The sequence below is a fragment of the Coregonus clupeaformis genome, chromosome 19 (genome assembly GCF_020615455.1).
Source record: "Coregonus clupeaformis isolate EN_2021a chromosome 19, ASM2061545v1, whole genome shotgun sequence".
NCBI classification, from domain to species: Eukaryota; Metazoa; Chordata; class Actinopteri; order Salmoniformes; family Salmonidae; genus Coregonus; species Coregonus clupeaformis.
Window position 1 is genome coordinate 26,122,969 of NC_059210.1, and position 19,699 is coordinate 26,142,667.

A 19,699-nucleotide genomic window follows, 5' to 3' on the forward strand; every position below is an offset into this window, starting at 1 on the left:
GAGTGGGGCCATTGGGGTATTTAGCCTATGGTCCATAACCACTGAGTGTGTTGTATAGAACGCCTCTCTTAGGATAATTGTATTCATATCATAGTAGCGACTGTCATGGATAAATAGCTGTGATCTGTGAATCAACCCATCAGCTCTGAATGCATAGAACCTGCACCTTCAGGGCATTAGCTTTTGTATGTTTTGCCTAGGAATCTCATAATGTCATAATGATTACAGATAATTGCTCTACAGGCAACTGTACCTGCTTACTCAACTGTGTTATTAGCACATACACATTATAAGCTACTCCTCTAAGGGTTAGGGGGAGACCACCAGCAGCAGATCCCCAGAGGGTGTCATCCAACCGGGCTGTTTGTTTCTCTCTGCGGCTCTCACCAAACTGATGAAACGTGGCATGCTTTACAAAGGGACGTGGTCATGCAAATATATGAGCAAATACAGGTGACACATGACATGATGATGACTTGTTTTTCAGCAGCCTTGTGATCCTCACAAGTGACTCTCAGGCTGCTACGACCATGTATCCATTTGGCCTATATGCCGTCCCGCTCCAGCATAGCACTCAATAGGACTTCAGAATCAGATGCTCTGCTCCACATGCAGTCTCTTTAGAGCAGGTGTGATGTTTTCATCCACAATCGCCATAATGGCAAAACAAATAGTGTAGCAATTTTCCAGATGACTCTCCTCCTCTTTAATCCTGTGTTTAGGCCATGCTTTTCTTCCATCCAATATCCTTTTCTCCTCCCCTGTAGGAACCATGTCAGAGCAGATAAGTGGAATGCCTGCTCCGTGCTCCGCATGTGCAATGACACAGGGTAGGGAGGAGAGGTAGAGTGCTGGGTGCTAGGCCCGCAGTAGCTCTGTGACTCGTGGGAGGAGAATGTCTAAATCCATGACACACGGAAGTGTGTGTGTGTGTGTGTGTATTGTGTTTGTGTGTGTGTCTGGATCCACCATACCCCCTGAGAAACACCATATATTGCACTAAGAAGACAGACCAAGCCTGTCAAAATGAGTGGTACATAGTGTGCAAGGGATAGCTGTTCAATAATTCAGAGTGCAGAAGAAGAGGTTTACATGTCCAGCATGCATAGAGCCCTGGCTGTTTGCTTGGGAAGGAAAATCAATTCTTCCCGTTTGCATTGTGGAGGCAACATTGACCATTTCAATTGCTGACTCTGCACCGATGCTCCTCAAAATGTCAAACTGTTTGGCACGAGGATATGTTATGTAATTAAACCGCTCTTCCTTTTCTCATGTTGGCTCATTTAAAGACCGATATGTGCAATGGAAATGTGGGAATGTTAATTACACATTTCTGGCACTAATGATACGGCTAATGAAAGGAAGGAAGTATCTGATACATCTGTGAGCACAAGCTGCTTCCTAAATGACACAATACCTTCTCTATCTGAGTATAACACAATAGAGTAATATGAACAACCCAGCAAGTCACCAACAAGCATAGTGTTTGGTTAATAGCAAAAAAATAATAGTCTATGAGCTGCCAAGTGCCAAGTACAGATGTAGGATCTTAATTTGAGCCAGTTTGCTACAGCAGGATAATAATCCTGCAGCAACAGGAAATGTGAATTATTATTTGGATTATAATTAATGGACAGTTTTTGTAGGGGTTGATACATTTTCCGTTTGGGCAAATCAAGACTGACATTTTAAAGTGGAAATTACTAACTTTAGAAGCCTTTTTAAACCTTGAATACACTACTAGTTTGCAAAAGAGTGATCAAATTAAGATCCTACATCTGTACATCAAGAGAGAGACTTGGCTCCCTCTATACACTTCCAGTTCAACTGCAGGGTCTGACATTATATTAATGGTTCACAAATCATTTGATTCATATATTATCGACCAGGTGCCTAATAATGCTGTTGAGATGGTGGCCCAGGGACTATATTAAATGAATACAACTGTATTCATTATGCAGTCTCATAGCTATGTCTGTCCTTCATATTTCATGTGGTTTTCTATCTGTCGTACAGCTGGCCTGGAAACCATCTGACACAACCCGTTGCTAAATCAAAAAAAAAGTGTAATACTGCTAGACTTGTTTCATTTTCTATATAAATCTATGCCAAAGATCAGACAAATGCCGATAATAATTGAGCATTTGAAACAGTGCTTGAATTAGATGTCTTTTTCATGTGAGAGAACTCCAAACATGGGATCAGAGGGACCTCATTTGCTGTTTGAGGAGAGAGCCAAGTGTCCTTGTCCCATGTTGGGAAGGCTGATTTGTATAGCATATGTCCATAATTAGAATAAGCTGCAATGTGTGGGTTTCAAGCGGGCATTACGGAGAAACGCTTAAAAAGATATATTGGCTTTGATTAATCTCTTAATTAACTTCTAGCCATGCATACAGATCTCCATCATCTCAACATGACTTCTCCAGCGCATAGAGACACCATGGTTTCAAACCTCTACCACAGCTTTCCCAACACACTCTGTGTAGCCTGTATTGTACCGGCCATTCCTTTAGGAGATTTACGGTAACGGAGGAGAATTCCTTCAGATTATCATTAGCCTCCTCTCTTTAGCCACTTGTAAATCATATCTCCTTTCAAGCCCCAGGAAATTAAAAAAGGGAACACAACACATATTAATATTTCCCTGCAATACATGAGACAAAGCAAACAGCACTGTCTGGAGCCTATTGGTCCCTTGTTTGGGTAGCTAGTCTGTGTTTCTAGTCCAGTGGTTCTCAATCCTGGTCCTGGGGACCTAAAGGGTTGCACATTTTTGTTTTTGCCCTAGCACTACACAGCTGATTCAAATGATCAACTCATCATCAGGCTTTGATGATTTGAATCAAGTGTGTGGTGCTAAAGCAAAAACAGAAATGTGCACCCCTTTGGGTCTCCAGGTCCAGGATTGGGAAACAGTGGTCTAGTCTCCAGATGTTGGCTAAGGTATCCTCTAACCTCCCTGTCGAAATCACTGTCTATATCCTGTACAGATTGTGCCTTCCCAGTGCGGTGACCACTCATTGGAAACAACAACTCCCTAATGGTCTTGTTAACAGGTTCACGCACCTCAGTCAGTCCACAAACAGAACTCAACAGAACACAGGTTGGCTGGGAGTGTGGTAAGGTGAGTCCACGCAGGCGTCACACACACATACATGCACGCATACACGCGCATACACACACACACACTCCCGGCAACACGGATGTAGCGTAGGAGGATTTTGTCTGGGATTTGACATTTCCTCTATCTTTGAAAAGGCTCTCTCGTCATGACTCTTTCATTTGATATTAGACCCTGATGAATATTGGATGGATTCTGTCTCCCTCAGTGAAAGACTGACCTTCATAAAATATATTCTGAGGTCACTGCCCTGGGGTTTGAAGTTGATGTGCTGGCTCTCTTGTCCTCTATATGTATGTGGTCCCAATAGGAAAGCTAAGTCTGGGGAAGTTTGATCTATAACCTTATTGTTAAATCACTGCCTAATGTATGTAGTTATTAAACTCGGCTTTAGTGGAGCATCCTGTGATAGTTTTTTGGCACCTTTACATTATCTGACAAACTTTTACATTTAAAATAAAAGCCTTTTAAAGCCCTATAAATGAAGTAGTCTACTTGTCCTCTTCTTTAGTGTAGGAGCGTATTTAGAATGAAGGACCACAAAAGAGGAATACAACCGATAGTTTGTGAGGAAGCGAGAAACTCCAGAAACCTAATCAAAGTATTTTGTACTCATTTATCTTGGTACTCGTTTGTCTTAATTGTGTCCTTAAGAAAAAAAAGACTTGATTAGTTTGGGTATAAAGAAATGACAACTCAGCAGACATTCACCCCCTCTAGCTGGAATTGCAAAGCTAAGGTGATTAGAGGTAGAATCTTTGTGATGCAAATTAGAATCCTTTGAAGATTTCCCTTCTTTTGGCATAGACAGTCCTACTGCATCAAGAACTAGAAACCCAGTGTCATGGTGGTGAATGGAAATATTCAGTGGAAAGGGAAAAGTCAATATGGCTTCCAATATGCATTTGTCCCAATTCACATAGCCAGTTTTTGTCTTGTGACTGATCTGAAAACCTCATATTCAACAGTTATAATAGCAATAAGCACATTAATGTATTCATATTTTGACAGGCTATCATTTCGAAAACAAAGAGAATAGATTCAACTGATGTTATGAGTTCAGCCCAAGGAATCCCCTTGAATTGCCCATACAGTTCAGAAACTAGGAATGGAAGAGATTAGAAATTCAAGCCAGAGGAAATTCAGGATACAAAAAGGATACAAATCCATGTGTGAATGAAGTGCAGAATATTTTTGGTCATTGTTGTTAAAAATATTATCCTACATGTAGAATAAAACCACCCCTTAGTTCTCCAAGGCTGCACACCAAACCCAGCGTATTGCTAACTCAGTGGTGAGCTGCTTCCAACAATGACCCAGTCTCTGATTCAGTGACTGTCTGGGAGGATAATTAAGCTTCTAGTCCCTGACGAATCCAACAGCCAATCCCACGTCTCACACAAGCCACTAATTGGCATGAATTAACGGTGAACTGAGGTCATTTCATCAACGACTGCTCAAGCAGCACATCAAGAGCAGCGAGAGAGAGAGAGAGAGAGAGAGAGAGAGAGAGAGAGAGAGAGAGAGAGAGAGAGAGAGAGAGAGAGAGAGAGAGAGAGAGAGAGAGAGAGAGAGAGAGAGAGAGAGAGAGAGAGAGAGAGAGAGAGAGAGAGAGAGAGAGAGAGAGAGAGAGAGAGAGAGAAAGAGAGAGAGGTCTGCCAGACTTCTGACACGGCCTGACGATATTAGTACAGACTTTTCAATCAAGAAACATTCAGGCTTTTTCCCAACCCTAAAGTGCGTGTAGCAAACATATGGCCCACCACCTGCTCACTGGGCCATCCTAATGAAAAGTCTGATTTTCTCATCCATTAGTCCATATCACCCACATTCAGCTTCAGATCTGATAACCAACACAGCAACACTTAGTGAGTGTTACTCTAGCCAGCTGGACTCAGTCTTCTAAGTCATTGACGGTGCTATAGAGAGAACATAGAGAGAATGGTTTCAAATGACTATCATACAGGCGGTAAAGAGGTCAATGGAACGCAGACCATCAGGGAAAACGCAAGGACACCATTATTTGCGGCCATACATTTTTTTGGGATGGAACAAACTGGATATTCATTGAATCCGTCATGTATGTGTTCTAACTGGCCCACAATGTGGTTACTAAAATCAGATTTTGATATATTTGGCTGTTTTTCGCTGCATAATATTTAGAAGTTGTCCTTTTCAGGTTTAGAAAAAATGCCTGCTAAATGCTAACTCCCGTTCATATAAGCTGGTAGCATAGCTACACTCTTTAAAAAAGAAAGGTTCCTAAAGGGTTCTTTGGCTGTCCCTATAGGAGCATCCTTTCTGGTTCCAGGTAGAAGCCTTTATAGTTTACACAGAGGGTTCTACATGGAACCCAAAAACGTTCTACCTGGAACCAAAAAGGGTTCTTCAAAGGGTTCTCCTAGGGGGACAGCCGATTTGTTCAAATTCCATTGATCAGCATGTATTGCTGTCAAAATTTGCTTGCTCTATTCTACAGAGACAGTTCCATCACTTTCAATCTCATTTAAATCAGGAATTACATGAAACCATGAAGGGGGGATAAAATAAAGTACTTGAACATGTAATCAACACCTTAATCCTCCTGATATAAATTTGAAAGTGATCTTTCATTTACTCAACTTTATTCCTTCATGCTCAGGAACACTCTGCTATGGAACAGCCTGTAAAACGATGCTATAGAAAGTTACGCCATTAATATACCATACAATAAGATATTACCACCAAGGTCAAGATTAACTGTGGTCATGAAAGGGGAAGGTATTCTGGCAATGTGCCCACCTATCCACTGGCTGCCTCTGCAGCCCAATTTAATGTATCTTATTTCTGATGGTCTGAACATTGTGTAATTTGTTCACCAAGGTTGTTTGGCAACACTGATGATCATAAGCGAATCTTCAGTACTTACTCATAGTCGAACGGCGTTTAAAGATGGCTTGAAAAGGGTGAATAAAGGAAGATGACGTGGCTTACTATTATGTTTATGTGAAAGAAGCATATATATACAGTGAGAGAAAAACATATTTGATCCCCTGCTGATTTTGTACATTTGCCGACTGACAAAGAAATAATCAGTCTATAATTTTAATGGTAGGTTTATTTGAACAGTGAGAGACAGAATAACAACAACAAAATCCAGAAAAACGCATGTCAAAAATGTTATAAATTGATTTGCATTTTAATGAGGGAAATTAGTATTTGACCCTCTCAATCAGAAAGATTTCTGGCTCCCAGGTGTCTTTTATACAGGTAACGAGCTGAGATTAGGAGCACACTCTTAAAGGGAGTGCTCCTAATCTCAGCTTGTTACCTGTATAAAAGACACCTGTCCACAGAAGCAATCAATCAATCAGATTCCAAACTCTCCACCATGGCCAAGACCAAAGAGCTCTCCAAGGATATCAGGGACAAGATTGTAGACCTACACAAGGCTGGAATGGGCTACAAGATCATCGCCAAGCAGCTTGGTGAGAAGGTGACAACAGTTGGTGTGATTTTTCGCAAATGGAAGAAACACAAAATAACTGTCAATCTCCCTCGGCCTGGGGCTCCATGCAAGATCTCACCTCGTGGAGTTGCAATGATCATGAGAACGGTGAGGAATCAGCCCAGAATTACACGGGAGGATCTTGTCAATGATCTCAAGGCAGCTGGGACCATAGTCACCAAGAAAACAATTGGTAACACACTACGCCGTGAAGGACTGAAATCCTGCAGCGCCCGCAAGGTCCCCCTGCTCAAGAAAGCACATATACAGGCCCGTCTGAAGTTTGCCAATTAACATCTGAATGATTCAGAGGAGAACTTGGTGAAAGTGTTATGGTCAGATGAGACCAAAATCGAGCTCTTTGGCATCAACTCAACTCGCCGTGTTTGGAGGGGGAGGAATGCTGCCTATGACCCCAATAACACCATCCCCACCGTCAAACATGGAGGTGGAAACATTATGCTTTGGGGGTGTTTTTCTGCTAAGGGGACAGGACAACTTCATCGCATCAAAGGGACGATGGACGGGGCCATGTACCGACAAATCTTGGGTGAGAACCTCCTTCCCTCAGCCAGGGCATTGAAAATGGGTCGTGGATGGGTATTCCAGCATGACAATGACCCAAAACACACGGCCAAGGCAACAAAGGAGTGGCTCAAGAAGAAGCACATTAAGGTCCTGGAGTGGCCTAGCCAGTCTCCAGACCTTAATCCCATAGAAAATCTGTGGAGGGAGCTGAAGGTTCGAGTTGCCAAATGTCAGCCTCGAAACCTTAATGACTTGGAGAAGATCTGCAAAGAGGAGTGGAACAAAATCCCTACTGAGATGTGTGCAAACCTGGTGGGCAACTACAAGAAACGTCTGACCTCTGTGATTGCCAACAAGCGTTTTTGCCAACAAGTACGAAGTCATGTTTTGCAGAGGGGTCAAATACTTATTTCCCTCATTAAAATGCAAATCAATTGATAACATTTTTGACATGCGTTTTTCTAGATTTTCTTGTTGTTATTCTGTCTCTCACTGTTCAAATAAACCTACCATTAAAATTATAGACTGATCATGTCTTTGTCAGTGGGCAAACGTACAAAATCAGCAGGGGATCAAATACTTTTTTCCCTCACTGTACAAAAATATAAACACAACATGTAAAGTGTTGGTCCCATATTTCATGAGCTGGGAAAAAAATCCCAGAAATAAGCACCAAAAGCTTATTTCTCTCAAATTGTGTGCACCAATTTGTTTACATCCCTGTTATCAAATCAAATCCAATCAAATGGTCACATACATATGTTTAGCTGATGTTATTGCGGGTGTAGCGAAATGCTTGTGTTTCTAGCTCCAACAGTGCAGTAATATCTAACAATACACAACAATACACACAATACACATAAATCTAAAAGTAAAAGAATGGAATTAAGAAATATATCAATAAATATTAGGACGAGCAATGTCAGAGTGGCATAGACTAAAATACAGTAGAATAGAATACATATGAGATGAGTAAAGCAAAAATATGTAAAGATGATTAAAGTGACTAGTGTTCCATTATTAAAGTGGCCAGTGATTTCAAGTCTATGTATATGGGGCAGCAGCCTCTAAGGTGCAGGGTTACGTAACCGGGTGGAAGCAGCCTAGTGATGGCTATTTAACAGTCTGATGCCCTTGAGATATATAAGTTGTTTTTCAGTCTCTTGGTCCCAGTTTTGATGCACCTGTACTGACCTCGCCTTCTGGATGATAGCGGGGTGAACAGGCAGTGGCTCGTGTGGTTGTTGTCCCTGTGACATTTCTCCTTTGCCAAGATAATCCATCCACATGACAGGTGTGGCATATCAAGAAGCTGATTAAACAGCATGATCATTACACAGGTACATCTTGTGCTGGGGACAATAAAATGCCACTCTAAAATGTGCAGTTTTGTCACACAACACAATACCACAGATGTCTCAAGTTTTGAGGGAGCGTGCAATTGGCAAGCTGACTGAAGGAATGTCCACCAAAGCTGTTGCCAGAGAATTCAATATTCATTTCTCTACCATAAGCCGCATCTAACGTCGTTTTAGAGAATTTGGCAGTACGTCCAACCAGCCTCACAAACGCAGACCTTGTGTAACCACGCCAGCCCAGGACTTCCACATCTGGCTTCTTCACCTGCTGGATCATGTGAGACCTGCCACCCGGACAGCTGATGAAACTGATAACTATTTCTGTCTGTAATAAAGCCATTTTCTTGGGAAAAACAAATTCTGATTGGCTGGGCCTGGCTCCCCAGTGGATGGGCTCCCAAGTGGGTGGGCCCATGGCTGCACCCCTGCCCAGTCATGTGAAATCCATAGATTAGGGCCTAATGAATTTGTTTCAATTGACTGATTTCCTTATATGAACTGTAACTCAGTAGAATTGTTGAAATAGTTGCGTTTATATTTTTGTTCAGTATATACAGTGAGGGAAAAAAGTATTTGATCCCCTGCTGATTTTGTACGTTTGCCAACTGACAAAGAAATGATCAGTCTATAATTTTAATGGTAGATTTATTTGAACAGTGAGAGACAGAATAAAAACAAAAAAATCCAGAAAAACGCATGTCAAACATGTTATAAATTGATTTGCATTTTAATGAGGGAAATAAGTATTTGACCACCTCTCAATCAGAAAGATTTCTGGCTCCCAGGTGTCTTTTATACAGGTAACGAGCTGAGATTAGGAGCACACTCTTAAAGGGAGTGCTCCTAATCTCAGTTTGTTACCTGTATAAAAGACACCTGTCCACAGAAGCAATCAATCAATCAGATTCCAAACTCTCCACCATGGCCAAGACCAAAGAGCTCTCCAAGGATGTCAGGGACAAGATTGTAGACCTACACAAGGCTGGAATGGGCTAAAAGACCATCGCCAAGCAGCTTGGTGAGAAGGTGACAACAGTTGGTGCGATTATTCGCAAATGGATGAAACACAAAATAACTGTCAATCTACCTCGGCCTGGGGCTCATGCAAGATATCACCTCGTGGAGTTGCCCGTAATGATCTCATTGGAGGAGGAGCCTCCCCCTCTCTCTGTCTCCTCATTATAACCTACAGAAGGTAATAATCATTTATTGCACTGCTGATTGGTTCACATGTGGTTTTTCGTAATTTTGCCTGCATTTTCGATGATGCAGAATGATTTTTATTCAGTAGAATTGTTGAAATAGTTGCATGTTGCGTTTATATATTTTTTCAGTATATACAGTGAGGGAAAAAAGTATTTGATCCCCTGCTGATTTTGTACGTTTGCCCACTGACAAAGACATGATCAGTCTATAATTTTAATGGTAGATTTATTTGAACAGTGAGAGACAGAATAACAACAAAAAACTTCAGAAAAACGCATGTCAAAAATGTTATAAATTGATTTGCATTTTAATGAGGGAATTAAGTATTTGACCCCTCTGCAAAACATGACTTAGTACTTGGTGACAAAACCCTTGTTGGCAATCACAGAGGTCAGACGTTTCTTGTAGTTGGCCACCAGGTTTGCACACATCTCAGGAGGGATTTTGTCCCACTCCTCTTTGCAGATCTTCTCCAAGTCATTAAGGTTTCGAGCCTGACGTTTGGCAACTCGAACCTTCAGCTCCCTCCACAGATTTTCTATGGGATTAAGGTCTGGAGACTGGCTAGGCCACTCCAGGACCTTAATGTGCTTCTTCTTGAGCCACTCCTTTGTTGCCTTGGCCGTGTGTTTTGGGTCATTGTCATGCTGGAATACCCATCCACGACCCATTTTCAATGCCCTGGCTGAGGGAAGGAGGTTCTCACCCAAGATTTGACGGTACATGGCCCTGTCCATCGTCCCCCCCCCCGAAGCATAATGTTTCCACCTCCATATTTGACGGTGGGGATGGTGTTCTTGGGGTCATAGGCAGCATTCCTCCTCCTCCAAACGGCGAGTTGAGTTGATGCCAAAGACCTCGATTTTGGTCTCATCTGACCATAACACTTTCACCCAGTTCTCCTCTGAATCATTCAGATGTTCATTGGCAAACTTCAGACGGCCCTGTATATGTGCTTTCTTGAGCAGGGGGACCTTGCGGGCGCTGCAGGATTTCAGTTCTTCACGGCGTAGTGTGTTACCAATTGTTTTCTTGGTGACTATGGTCCCAGCTGCCTTGAGATCATTGACAAGATCCTCCCATGTAGTTCTGGGCTGATTCCTCACCGTTCTCATGATCATTGCAACTCCACGAGGTGAGATCTTGCATGGAGCCCCAGGCCGAGGGAGATTGACAGTTATTTTGTGTTTCTTCCATTTGCGAATAATCGCATCAACTGTTGTCACCTTCTCACCAAGCTGCTTGGCGATGGTCTTGTAGCCCATTCCAGCCTTGTGTAAGTCTACAATCTTGTCCCTGACATCCTTGGAGAGCTCTTTGGTCTTGGCCATGGTGGAGAGTTTGGAATCTGATTGATTGATTGCTTCTGTGGACAGGTGTCTTTTATACAGGTAACAAGCTGATAATAGGAGCACTCCCTTTAAGAGCGTGCTCCTAATCTCAGCTCGTTACCTGTATAAAAGACACCTGGGAGTCAGAAATCTTTCTGATTGAGAGGGGGTCAAATACTTATTTCCCTCATTAAAATGCAAATGACATGCGTTTTTCTGGATTTTTTTTATTGTTATTCTGTCTCTCACTGTTCAAATAAACCTACCATTAAAATTATAGACTGATCATTTCTTTGTCAGTGGGCAAACGTACAAAATCAGCAGGGGATCAAATACTTTTTTCCCTCACTGTATACAAAATGGTGTCGTCTGCGTAGAGGTGGATCTGAGAGTCACCAGCAGCAAGAGCGACATCATTGATATACACAGAATAGAGTCGGCCCGAGAATTGAACCCTGTGGCACCCCCATAGAGACTGCCAGAGGTCCAGACAACAGGCCCTCTGATTTGACACATTGAACTCTATCTGAGAAGAAGTTGGTGAACCAGGCGAGGCAGTCATTTGAGAAACCAAGGCTATTTAGTCTGCCAATAAGAATGTGGTGATTGACAGAGTCAAAAGCCTTGGCCAGGTCGATGAAGACGGCTGCACAGTACTGTCTTTTATTGATCGCGGTTATTATATAATTTAGGACCTTGAGTGGGGGCTGAGGTGCACCCATGACCAGCTCGGAAACCAGATTGCATAGCGGAGAAGGTACGGTGGGATTCGAAATGGTCGGTGATCTGTTTGTTAACTTGGCTTTCAAATACTTTCGAAAATAAATGTATGCACTCACTAACTGTAAGTCGCTCTGGATAAGAGCATCTGCTAAATGACTAAAATGTAAAATGAAAGGCAGGTCAGGATGGATATAGGTCTGTAACAGTTTGGATCTAGAGTGTCACCCCCTTTGAAGAGGGGATCTCAGACGATACGAAAGAGAGGTTGAACAGGCTAGTAATAGGGGTTGCGACAATTTCAGCTGCTAATTTTAGAAAGAAAGGGTCCAGATTGTCTAGCCCAGCTGATTTGTAGGGGTCCAGATTAAGCAGCTCTTTCAGGACATCAGCTATCTGAATTTGGGTGAAAGAGAAGCGGGGGGAGGGTGCAGAGCTGGTGGCCGGGATAGGAGTAGCCAGTGCAATGCTTATTGAAATTCTCGATTATCGTAGATTTATCGGTGGTGACAGTGTTTCCTAGCCTCAGTGCAGTGGGTAGCTGGGAGGAAGTGCTCTTATTCTCCATGGACTTTACAGTGTCCCAAAACTTTTTGGAGTTAGTGCTACAGGATGCAAATTTCTGTTTGAAAAACCTAGCCTTTGCTTTCCTAACTGCTTGTGTATATTGGTTCCTGACTTCCCTGAAAAGTTGCATATCACGGGGGCTGTTCGATGCTAATGCAGTGCTCCACAGGATGTTTTTGTGCTGGTCAAGGGCAGTCAAGTCTGGGGTGAACCAGGGGCTATATCTGTTCTTAGTTTTTGAATGGGGTATGCTTATTAAAGATGGAGAGGAAAGCACTTTTGAATTACATCCATTCATCCTCTACTGACGGAATGAGGTCAATATCCATCCAGGATACCCGGACCAGGTCAATTAGAAAGGCCTGCTCGCTGAACTGTTTTAGGGAGCGTTTGACAGTGATGAGGGGTGGTCGTTTGACCGCGGACCCATTTCGGACGCAGGCAATGAGGCAGTGATCGCTGAGATCCTGGATGAAGACAGCGGAGGTGTATTTAGAGGGTAAATTAGTCAGGATGATATCTATGAGGGTGCCCATGTTTACGGATTTAGGGTTGTACCTGGTACGTTCCTTGATGATTTGTGTGAGATTGAGGGCATCTAGTTTAGATTGTAGGACGGCCGGGGTGTTAAGAATATTCCAGTTTAGGTCACCAAGCAGTACGAACTCTGAGGATAGATGGGGGGCAAGCAATTCACATATGGTGTCCAGGGCACAACTGGGGGCTGAGGGGGGTCTGTATCGGCAACAGTGAGAGACTTATTTCTGGAAAGGTGGATTTTTAGAAGTAGAAGCTCAAACTGTTTGGGCACAGACCTGGATAGTATGATGGAGCTCTGCAGGCTATCTGTACAGTAGATTGCAACTCTGCCCCCTTTGGCAGTTCTATCTAGACGGAAAATGTTGTAGTTCGGAATGGACATTTCTGAATTTTTGGTGGCCTTCCTAAGCCAAGATTCAGACACTGCTAGAACATCAGGGTTGGCAGAGTGTGCTAACGCAGTGAATAACTAACTCAAACTTGGGGAGGAGACTTCTGATGTTAACATGCAAGAAACCAAGGCTTTTACAGTTACAGAAGTCAACAAATGATAGCACCTTGGGGGTAGGAGTGATACTGGGGGCTACAGGGCCTGGGTTAACCTCTACATCAGAGGAGGAATAGAATAAGGATACGGCTAAAGGCTTTAAGAACTGGTCTTCTAGTGCGTTGGGTACAGAGAAGAGGGGCAGATTTCCGGGCGTTGTAGAATTGATTCAGGGCATTATGTACAGACAAGGATATGGAAGGATATGAGTACAGTGGAGGTACACCTAAGCATTGGGTATCTATGAAAGAGATAGCATCACTGGAGGTACCGATTGAGCAGGTCTCCGCATGTATGGGGGTTGGGATAAAGGAGCTCTCTGAGGGTGGTTGAGCTGAACTTGGGGCTCTACAGTGAAATTGTATAATAAGAACTAACCCAAACAGCAAATGGCTAGGCATATTGACATGGGAGAGAGGCATAACGCAATCACAGGTGTTATTCGAGAGGGCTAAGACAACAACTGGTAATGGTGACGAAAGTTTGGGCTGAGGCTAAACAGATAAACAGGACGGGGTACTGTGTAAAGGAACAGTCCAGCAGGCATTAGCTGTGTAGCTGAGTGATCATAAGGTCCAGTGAACAGTTCTAAGTAAGTCCGGGAGCAGATCGTAGGCTGCTAAAGCACAGGCGATCAGGAGGCACGGCTGTTGATTGCGCGTGCTAGCGGGCTGGGGCTAGCAGATGGATCTTCGTGGTCGTCGCAACAGGAAGCCTGTTGAAACCACATCAGACGATTACGTCGGCAGACCAGTCGTGATGGATTGGTGGGGCTCCGTGTCAACACTAGGAGGTCCCGTCTGGTTGACAGAGAGGTAGATAGCCGGGAGATGGGCCTGGCTCGAGGCTAGCTCAAGGCTAACTGGGGCTAGCTTTGGACAGTGGTGATTAGCCAACATCAACAACAGCCACTCGGTTGCAGCTAGCTAGTTGCGATGATCCGGTGTTAAGGTCCAGTGATTCCGGCAGAAAATCCGATATGCTCTGGCTCGATAGCGCGATGTGCAGACTGTGCAGACTGGCCGATAATTGTCCAGGCTAGAGCTGGCTGGTAGGTAGTGCAGGCCACGGACAATGGTGAAGACCGCTTACGGTGGCTAATAGCAAGTAGCTAGTTAGCTGGCTAGCTGGCTAGTTTCAGCCAGAGGTTCTGGATAAAAATAAATAATATCATCCATTCCATTCCACATTGGGTGAGGCGGGTTGCAGGAAAGTATATTTAGTTAACGGATGGAAAGTGAGATTGAGAAATATATACGAAAATATATACGAAAAAGACAAAACAAAAAACATTTACTATTTACATGAGGACACTATAGAAAACACGAACGCACTGCTACGCCATCTTGGACCATGAGATTAGGTGTCCACAAAGAGATACAGTGTTGGACAACCCTGACGAAGGAGCTGTAGTTGCTGCCGAAATGATAATCAATAGATGTCTTCATAGGAGAACTACTGTTCAAAACATAGCATGAGGACTATGTGAGAGTGAAAAGTTTTGTTTCTCATATAAAGACAAATTATTTATAGGTCAAAGAAAACTACTGCAAAAGTGGGTCTAGTTTACAGGCCAACTTTTTAAGACTATTTTAGGAGTGTAAGCCTAATTACCCATATTGCTTTTGGGAGGTGTTCCTTTCTCCCCCTCATCATAATATATTAACCATTTCTTCTCAAGAGATGTTGCAGCATGAGAAGATACACTAGTATGAGTCTTCTATTGATATCGACTGTGCTTATTCAAACATAATATTTCTACTCTACTGTTATATCTCAAAGGAGGTGTGAGTGTTTGTGCCTCAGGGAGAGAACACAGATTGTATACCACTACTATCCCTGAGGAAGCCAATGCATCGGTGCATTTTGAAGAGCTATCCTTCTCTGTCTATTTAGAACAAGGCACTCAAAACAATTATCTTACACAGTTAAAAAATAGGCCTACTGCACCAAAATAGTTGAAAATGTATCAATGAACTGTCCCCAACACAGACTCATGAATCACATTGTAAAGAGTGATGTTGACTTTTATAAACATATACACTAAGCCAAGGCTTATAACAGCGGTCTCTGTGTACCAACCTTAAAGATGCCCTGGTCGCAGCCATTGTAGGTGCTCTCCATGGTGTAGCTCCGGAGCACACCCATCTCCCTCCAGACCACCACCCGGGCTGTGGCCTCTCGGGACTTCTCCACAAGGTAGTTGCAGCTGTTGAAGGAGAACGCCGGGGCTATCCGGTCCAGAGTCTTAGGGATGGTCTGGAGACAAAGACACAGGGAGAATAATTGGGCTTTAATACAGGTATAGTGGTGGGTATTCTTTACACTGTTTAGCCATTGGAGCCCAAATAATGTAGGTAAAGAAAGGTTGATTACCATCATGATTCATTGAGGCTCTAATAAATGATTGATAAATGCTTTATAATATATAAATGAATTGTTTTAACTACATTATAACTTTTCCAAGACACATTTTCTTCCCCTAAACAAAGCTTGTTACTGTAGCTAGGTAATGATGACCAAGCTTAAAATTAATTCTACTTCACATATCCACTAATACTAACCCTATATCCTGGGTCCTCCTTCAGAGTGGCAGTATTGACAGCAGAACCTGACTGCCACACAGTCTCCTTCACACTACAGCCGTACAGGAACACATTCTTCTTCCTCGAGTGACCATGGTAATCACAAAACACCTGTAGAGGCAACATAACACAGCTGTGATGATGGCCCTAAAGGAACACAAGGTTCTGGGCGTCATTGAACCTCATTAATCTAACAGTGATCACACAAATGACAAGGTTTTAAGGGCCATTGTGTGAGATAATAACACAGTGGCTTTAGTACAAATGTCTAGTCAGAATGGGCATTTCTAACCGCATCAATTAATGTGGAAGACACTTTGGTTAGCAACATTTACAACAAAGAGAAGTCAATCACTATCAATAAATTACATGCATTAAGCAATTGTTTTATTTAGTGGTAATAATACAGTTTCATGCTCATAATTATTTGCAGGTACACTGAGTGATTCCTACTATAATAAACTGATTTACAAATCTAGTTAATTACTTCATTATATTGCTGCCACACAATTTTCTTGTTCATTTCCCAACACAGTAAAAATAATCAAACCCATAGGTGAGAAAGTGTAAACGTAAAGAATCAGAAACTGAGGCAGGAAAACTAATCATGGCCCTCAAAAAAGCTTTTGTTTGACTATGAACATTGATTTGACATAATGAACTTGGATTTTGCATTTCAAGGTTAAAGAGATATGTAATGCATTTTCAGTTACAGAAATAAACCTTTCAGATCGTCGTAACAATATAAGTGAGTTACCTGTAACTGAAGTAAAACAGTTCTAAAACAGTTCAATCAAGTTTGTGGTAAGAAGGGCTAAGCAACCGAGAGCTAGATGTTTGCCTGACATTACATTCTGGAAACAGAGCAAATGGTTGTTGGAGTTGAGGTAGAGATCACAGCAGAACAGCGCAGCTATAAACAAGCTAATTCGATTCAGAAAGAGCAACAAAAAGTTCAGGGGAGGTGAATCAGATAACTCAACGTCCCTGGTCTATCTATCTGAATGAACAACATAAGTGCTTTTGCATCAAATTATTGTCAAAACAATGTGTGCACAGATGCGTGTCTCTGAGTATTTGGGTGAGAGGGGGAGGTAGAGAGAGGGAGGGGGGAGGGGGTAAGAGAGAGAGAAAGAGAGCTATCCATTTGTTCTACAGTCTTAGAAAAAAAGTGCTATGTAGAACCTAAAAGGTTTTTCGGCTGTCCCCATAGGAGAACCCTTTTTGGTTCCAGGTAGAACCGTTTTGGGTTCCATGTAAACCTTTTCCACAGAGGGTTCCACATGAAACCCAAAATAGTTCTACCTGGAACCAAAAAGGGTTATCCTATGGGGACAGCCGAAGAACACTTTTGGAACCCTTTTGTGGAGTTCCAAGTGTGGAGCTGTTGAGTGACATGTCTCACCAGGGGTGTCCTGCCGATGCTGTTGAGGTAGTAGAGGAAGCCCTTGGCGTGGTATATAGTAGGGCTCAGGACAGGATCAGGCTTCATCCACTGTCTGTTGAGATCTTGACCGTTCAGAGAGCAGCGGTGACTGTTAACAACACAACAGAGATACGTACTGTAAGGTATACTGCTGAATTATGCAAGTCTTCTTTACGAACATAAAGCTCAAAGCCGTTTCAATGCACTTATCTGCAAAACCCTAACATGTGGTCATCCATATCTCAGGGTTTGCGAGATCAGCATATAAAAACACTAGCGATGTGATTCTGTTTGATCTAAGCAGACCAATACAGTAGTAGTCAAGTTGAGTCAAGAGTGTCAATGAATACCCGCCATTTTAGGATTGTTCATGCCATACTGAATGTCTATCCTGTCTATCCTGCAGAAAGCCCCATCAGTTGGCATGGAATCAAATGAATGACCTTTGAAAGGAAAGGCCTTATGTAGAGAGCATTTACAGTACCTGTTATATTAAACGCACAGCAACTCAAATCACACAGGGCCAAATCTGACTTGAGATCTGCACGGCACAGGAAGTTGGTGGCACCTTAATTGGGAAGAAAGGGCTAGTGATAATGACTGGAGCGGAATTGGTGGAATGGTATCAAATACATCAAACACATGGTTTCCAGGTGTTCGATGCCATTCCATTTACTTTGTTTCGGCCATTATTATGAGCCATTCTCCCCTCAGCAGCCTCCTGTGCTGCACGGGTAACTCAAGTGATGCAGAAATCTCCTATTGACGTCAATGCAGTAAGACATAAGATTTACACAAAAGATAAGAGGAAAGCTACAGTCTCATGTACCGTGGTGAAAATATCCTATAGCCATGTTCCTAGCCAGATGAGCATAGCCACAGTAAGATCTGTTTTTCTCAAATCAATAGTTATATGATGCTATAGTCTCAAATGAACATTTATGGTGAAAAATGTATTGCATCATTTATGATACCATGTTACATTGCATTTAATGGTGATAACTAGCGTCGCTGGCTTTCAAAGTAGCCTGTACTCATTTCCGTCTATCTCAGTCCAGATGAGCTATATGTCAGTGCAGGGTAGAATAATCTGGAGATTATAATCTAACTCTTAGGTTAGATTAGGCATTTCTGCATTTAGTGGCAGACATTCACTAACACCCACACACAGGTGTTCTGTTTTGGAGTGTAATATTCATAACATTCTGTATAATATGATAGAGCAACAGAGAGCAGATTGATTTAACTTTTTATATCATGTTCAATTTGAACGTATAATGCACACATAAAAAAAAAAACTAACTAATTTGTGCTAAATCCACCTAAATGATCAAGCCAAATGGTAAACATAAAAACAATTCTGCTAGCAGATAACAGCTACACCAGAAGAAAAACGTAATGTCTCGGTAGCCAGGAGCTTGATCATTTTCCATGACTTGTGAGAGGGGCAAATGACTGGTGTTTAACGTGTGATTGCTTGCCAAACTAGAGGGCAGCCTTTCCAATCTTTACTGACAGCCTGTCATGGAGCTGCCAAGGCAGAGAACACTGACCTGGCAGGTTAGATGTCAATTTATTACTGAGTTCTGGACCCTCAGAACTATTGGACTGAGTGGTGAACGAGAACTGTTGGTTGGTATTTCTACTGCATGACTGCAAAACACACAGGGAAAAGGTGGAACAAAGTGGCAACGGAAGTGTTTATCTAGCCAATCCTATTCATTAAATGGGGTCAAGTTATATTCACTAGTATGTTCGTTTCAGAGGAGGCTGGTGGGAGGAGCTATAGGAGGATGGGTTCATTGTAATGGCTGAAATGGAATAAATGGAACGGTATCAAACACATCAAACATATGGAAACCACATGACTCCATTCCATTAATTTCATTCCAGCCATTACAATGAGCCTGTCATCCTATAGCTCCTCCCTCCAGCCTCCTCTGGTTAGTTTCCATTCTATATGATACTTCAAGGGGAATAAATTCGACATTGTTTTGTACACATAATGAAGCTACCTGTGAAGACCACGACACTGACTGTCTAGAGCAGAAACAGACTGGTACCAAGGCCAGATTAGATGTGATATGACCAGCTATAATAGCTATGAAATACAATATGCCCTGCAACATGCTATAGGCTAGTTTTGATGCACCTAAATATTAGACATCAAAATCTATACTCATCTCAACATATGATTTAAACAACCTAGCAGTTAAAAGGGCACCTTTCAAGCTCTCTGAAAGCGACATACTCAAACTGACACTGACCTTTGGAGTGGAC

General features: G+C 42.5%; 1 protein-coding gene across 1 annotated transcript in view; it reads right to left on the reverse strand.

The window, feature by feature from the left end:
• LOC121531765 (cytosolic carboxypeptidase 4) overlaps positions 1 to 19,699 on the reverse strand; it is a 154,449-nt gene that overhangs the window by 29,045 nt on the left and 105,705 nt on the right. Inside the window, exons 20-22 of the mRNA XM_041837199.2 lie at positions 17,399 to 17,528; positions 15,973 to 16,104; positions 15,491 to 15,667 (exon numbers count right to left, since the gene is read on the reverse strand). Coding sequence (XP_041693133.2) covers positions 15,491 to 15,667; positions 15,973 to 16,104; positions 17,399 to 17,528 — 439 coding nt within the window. The remainder of the gene's footprint in view (positions 1 to 15,490; positions 15,668 to 15,972; positions 16,105 to 17,398; positions 17,529 to 19,699) is intronic.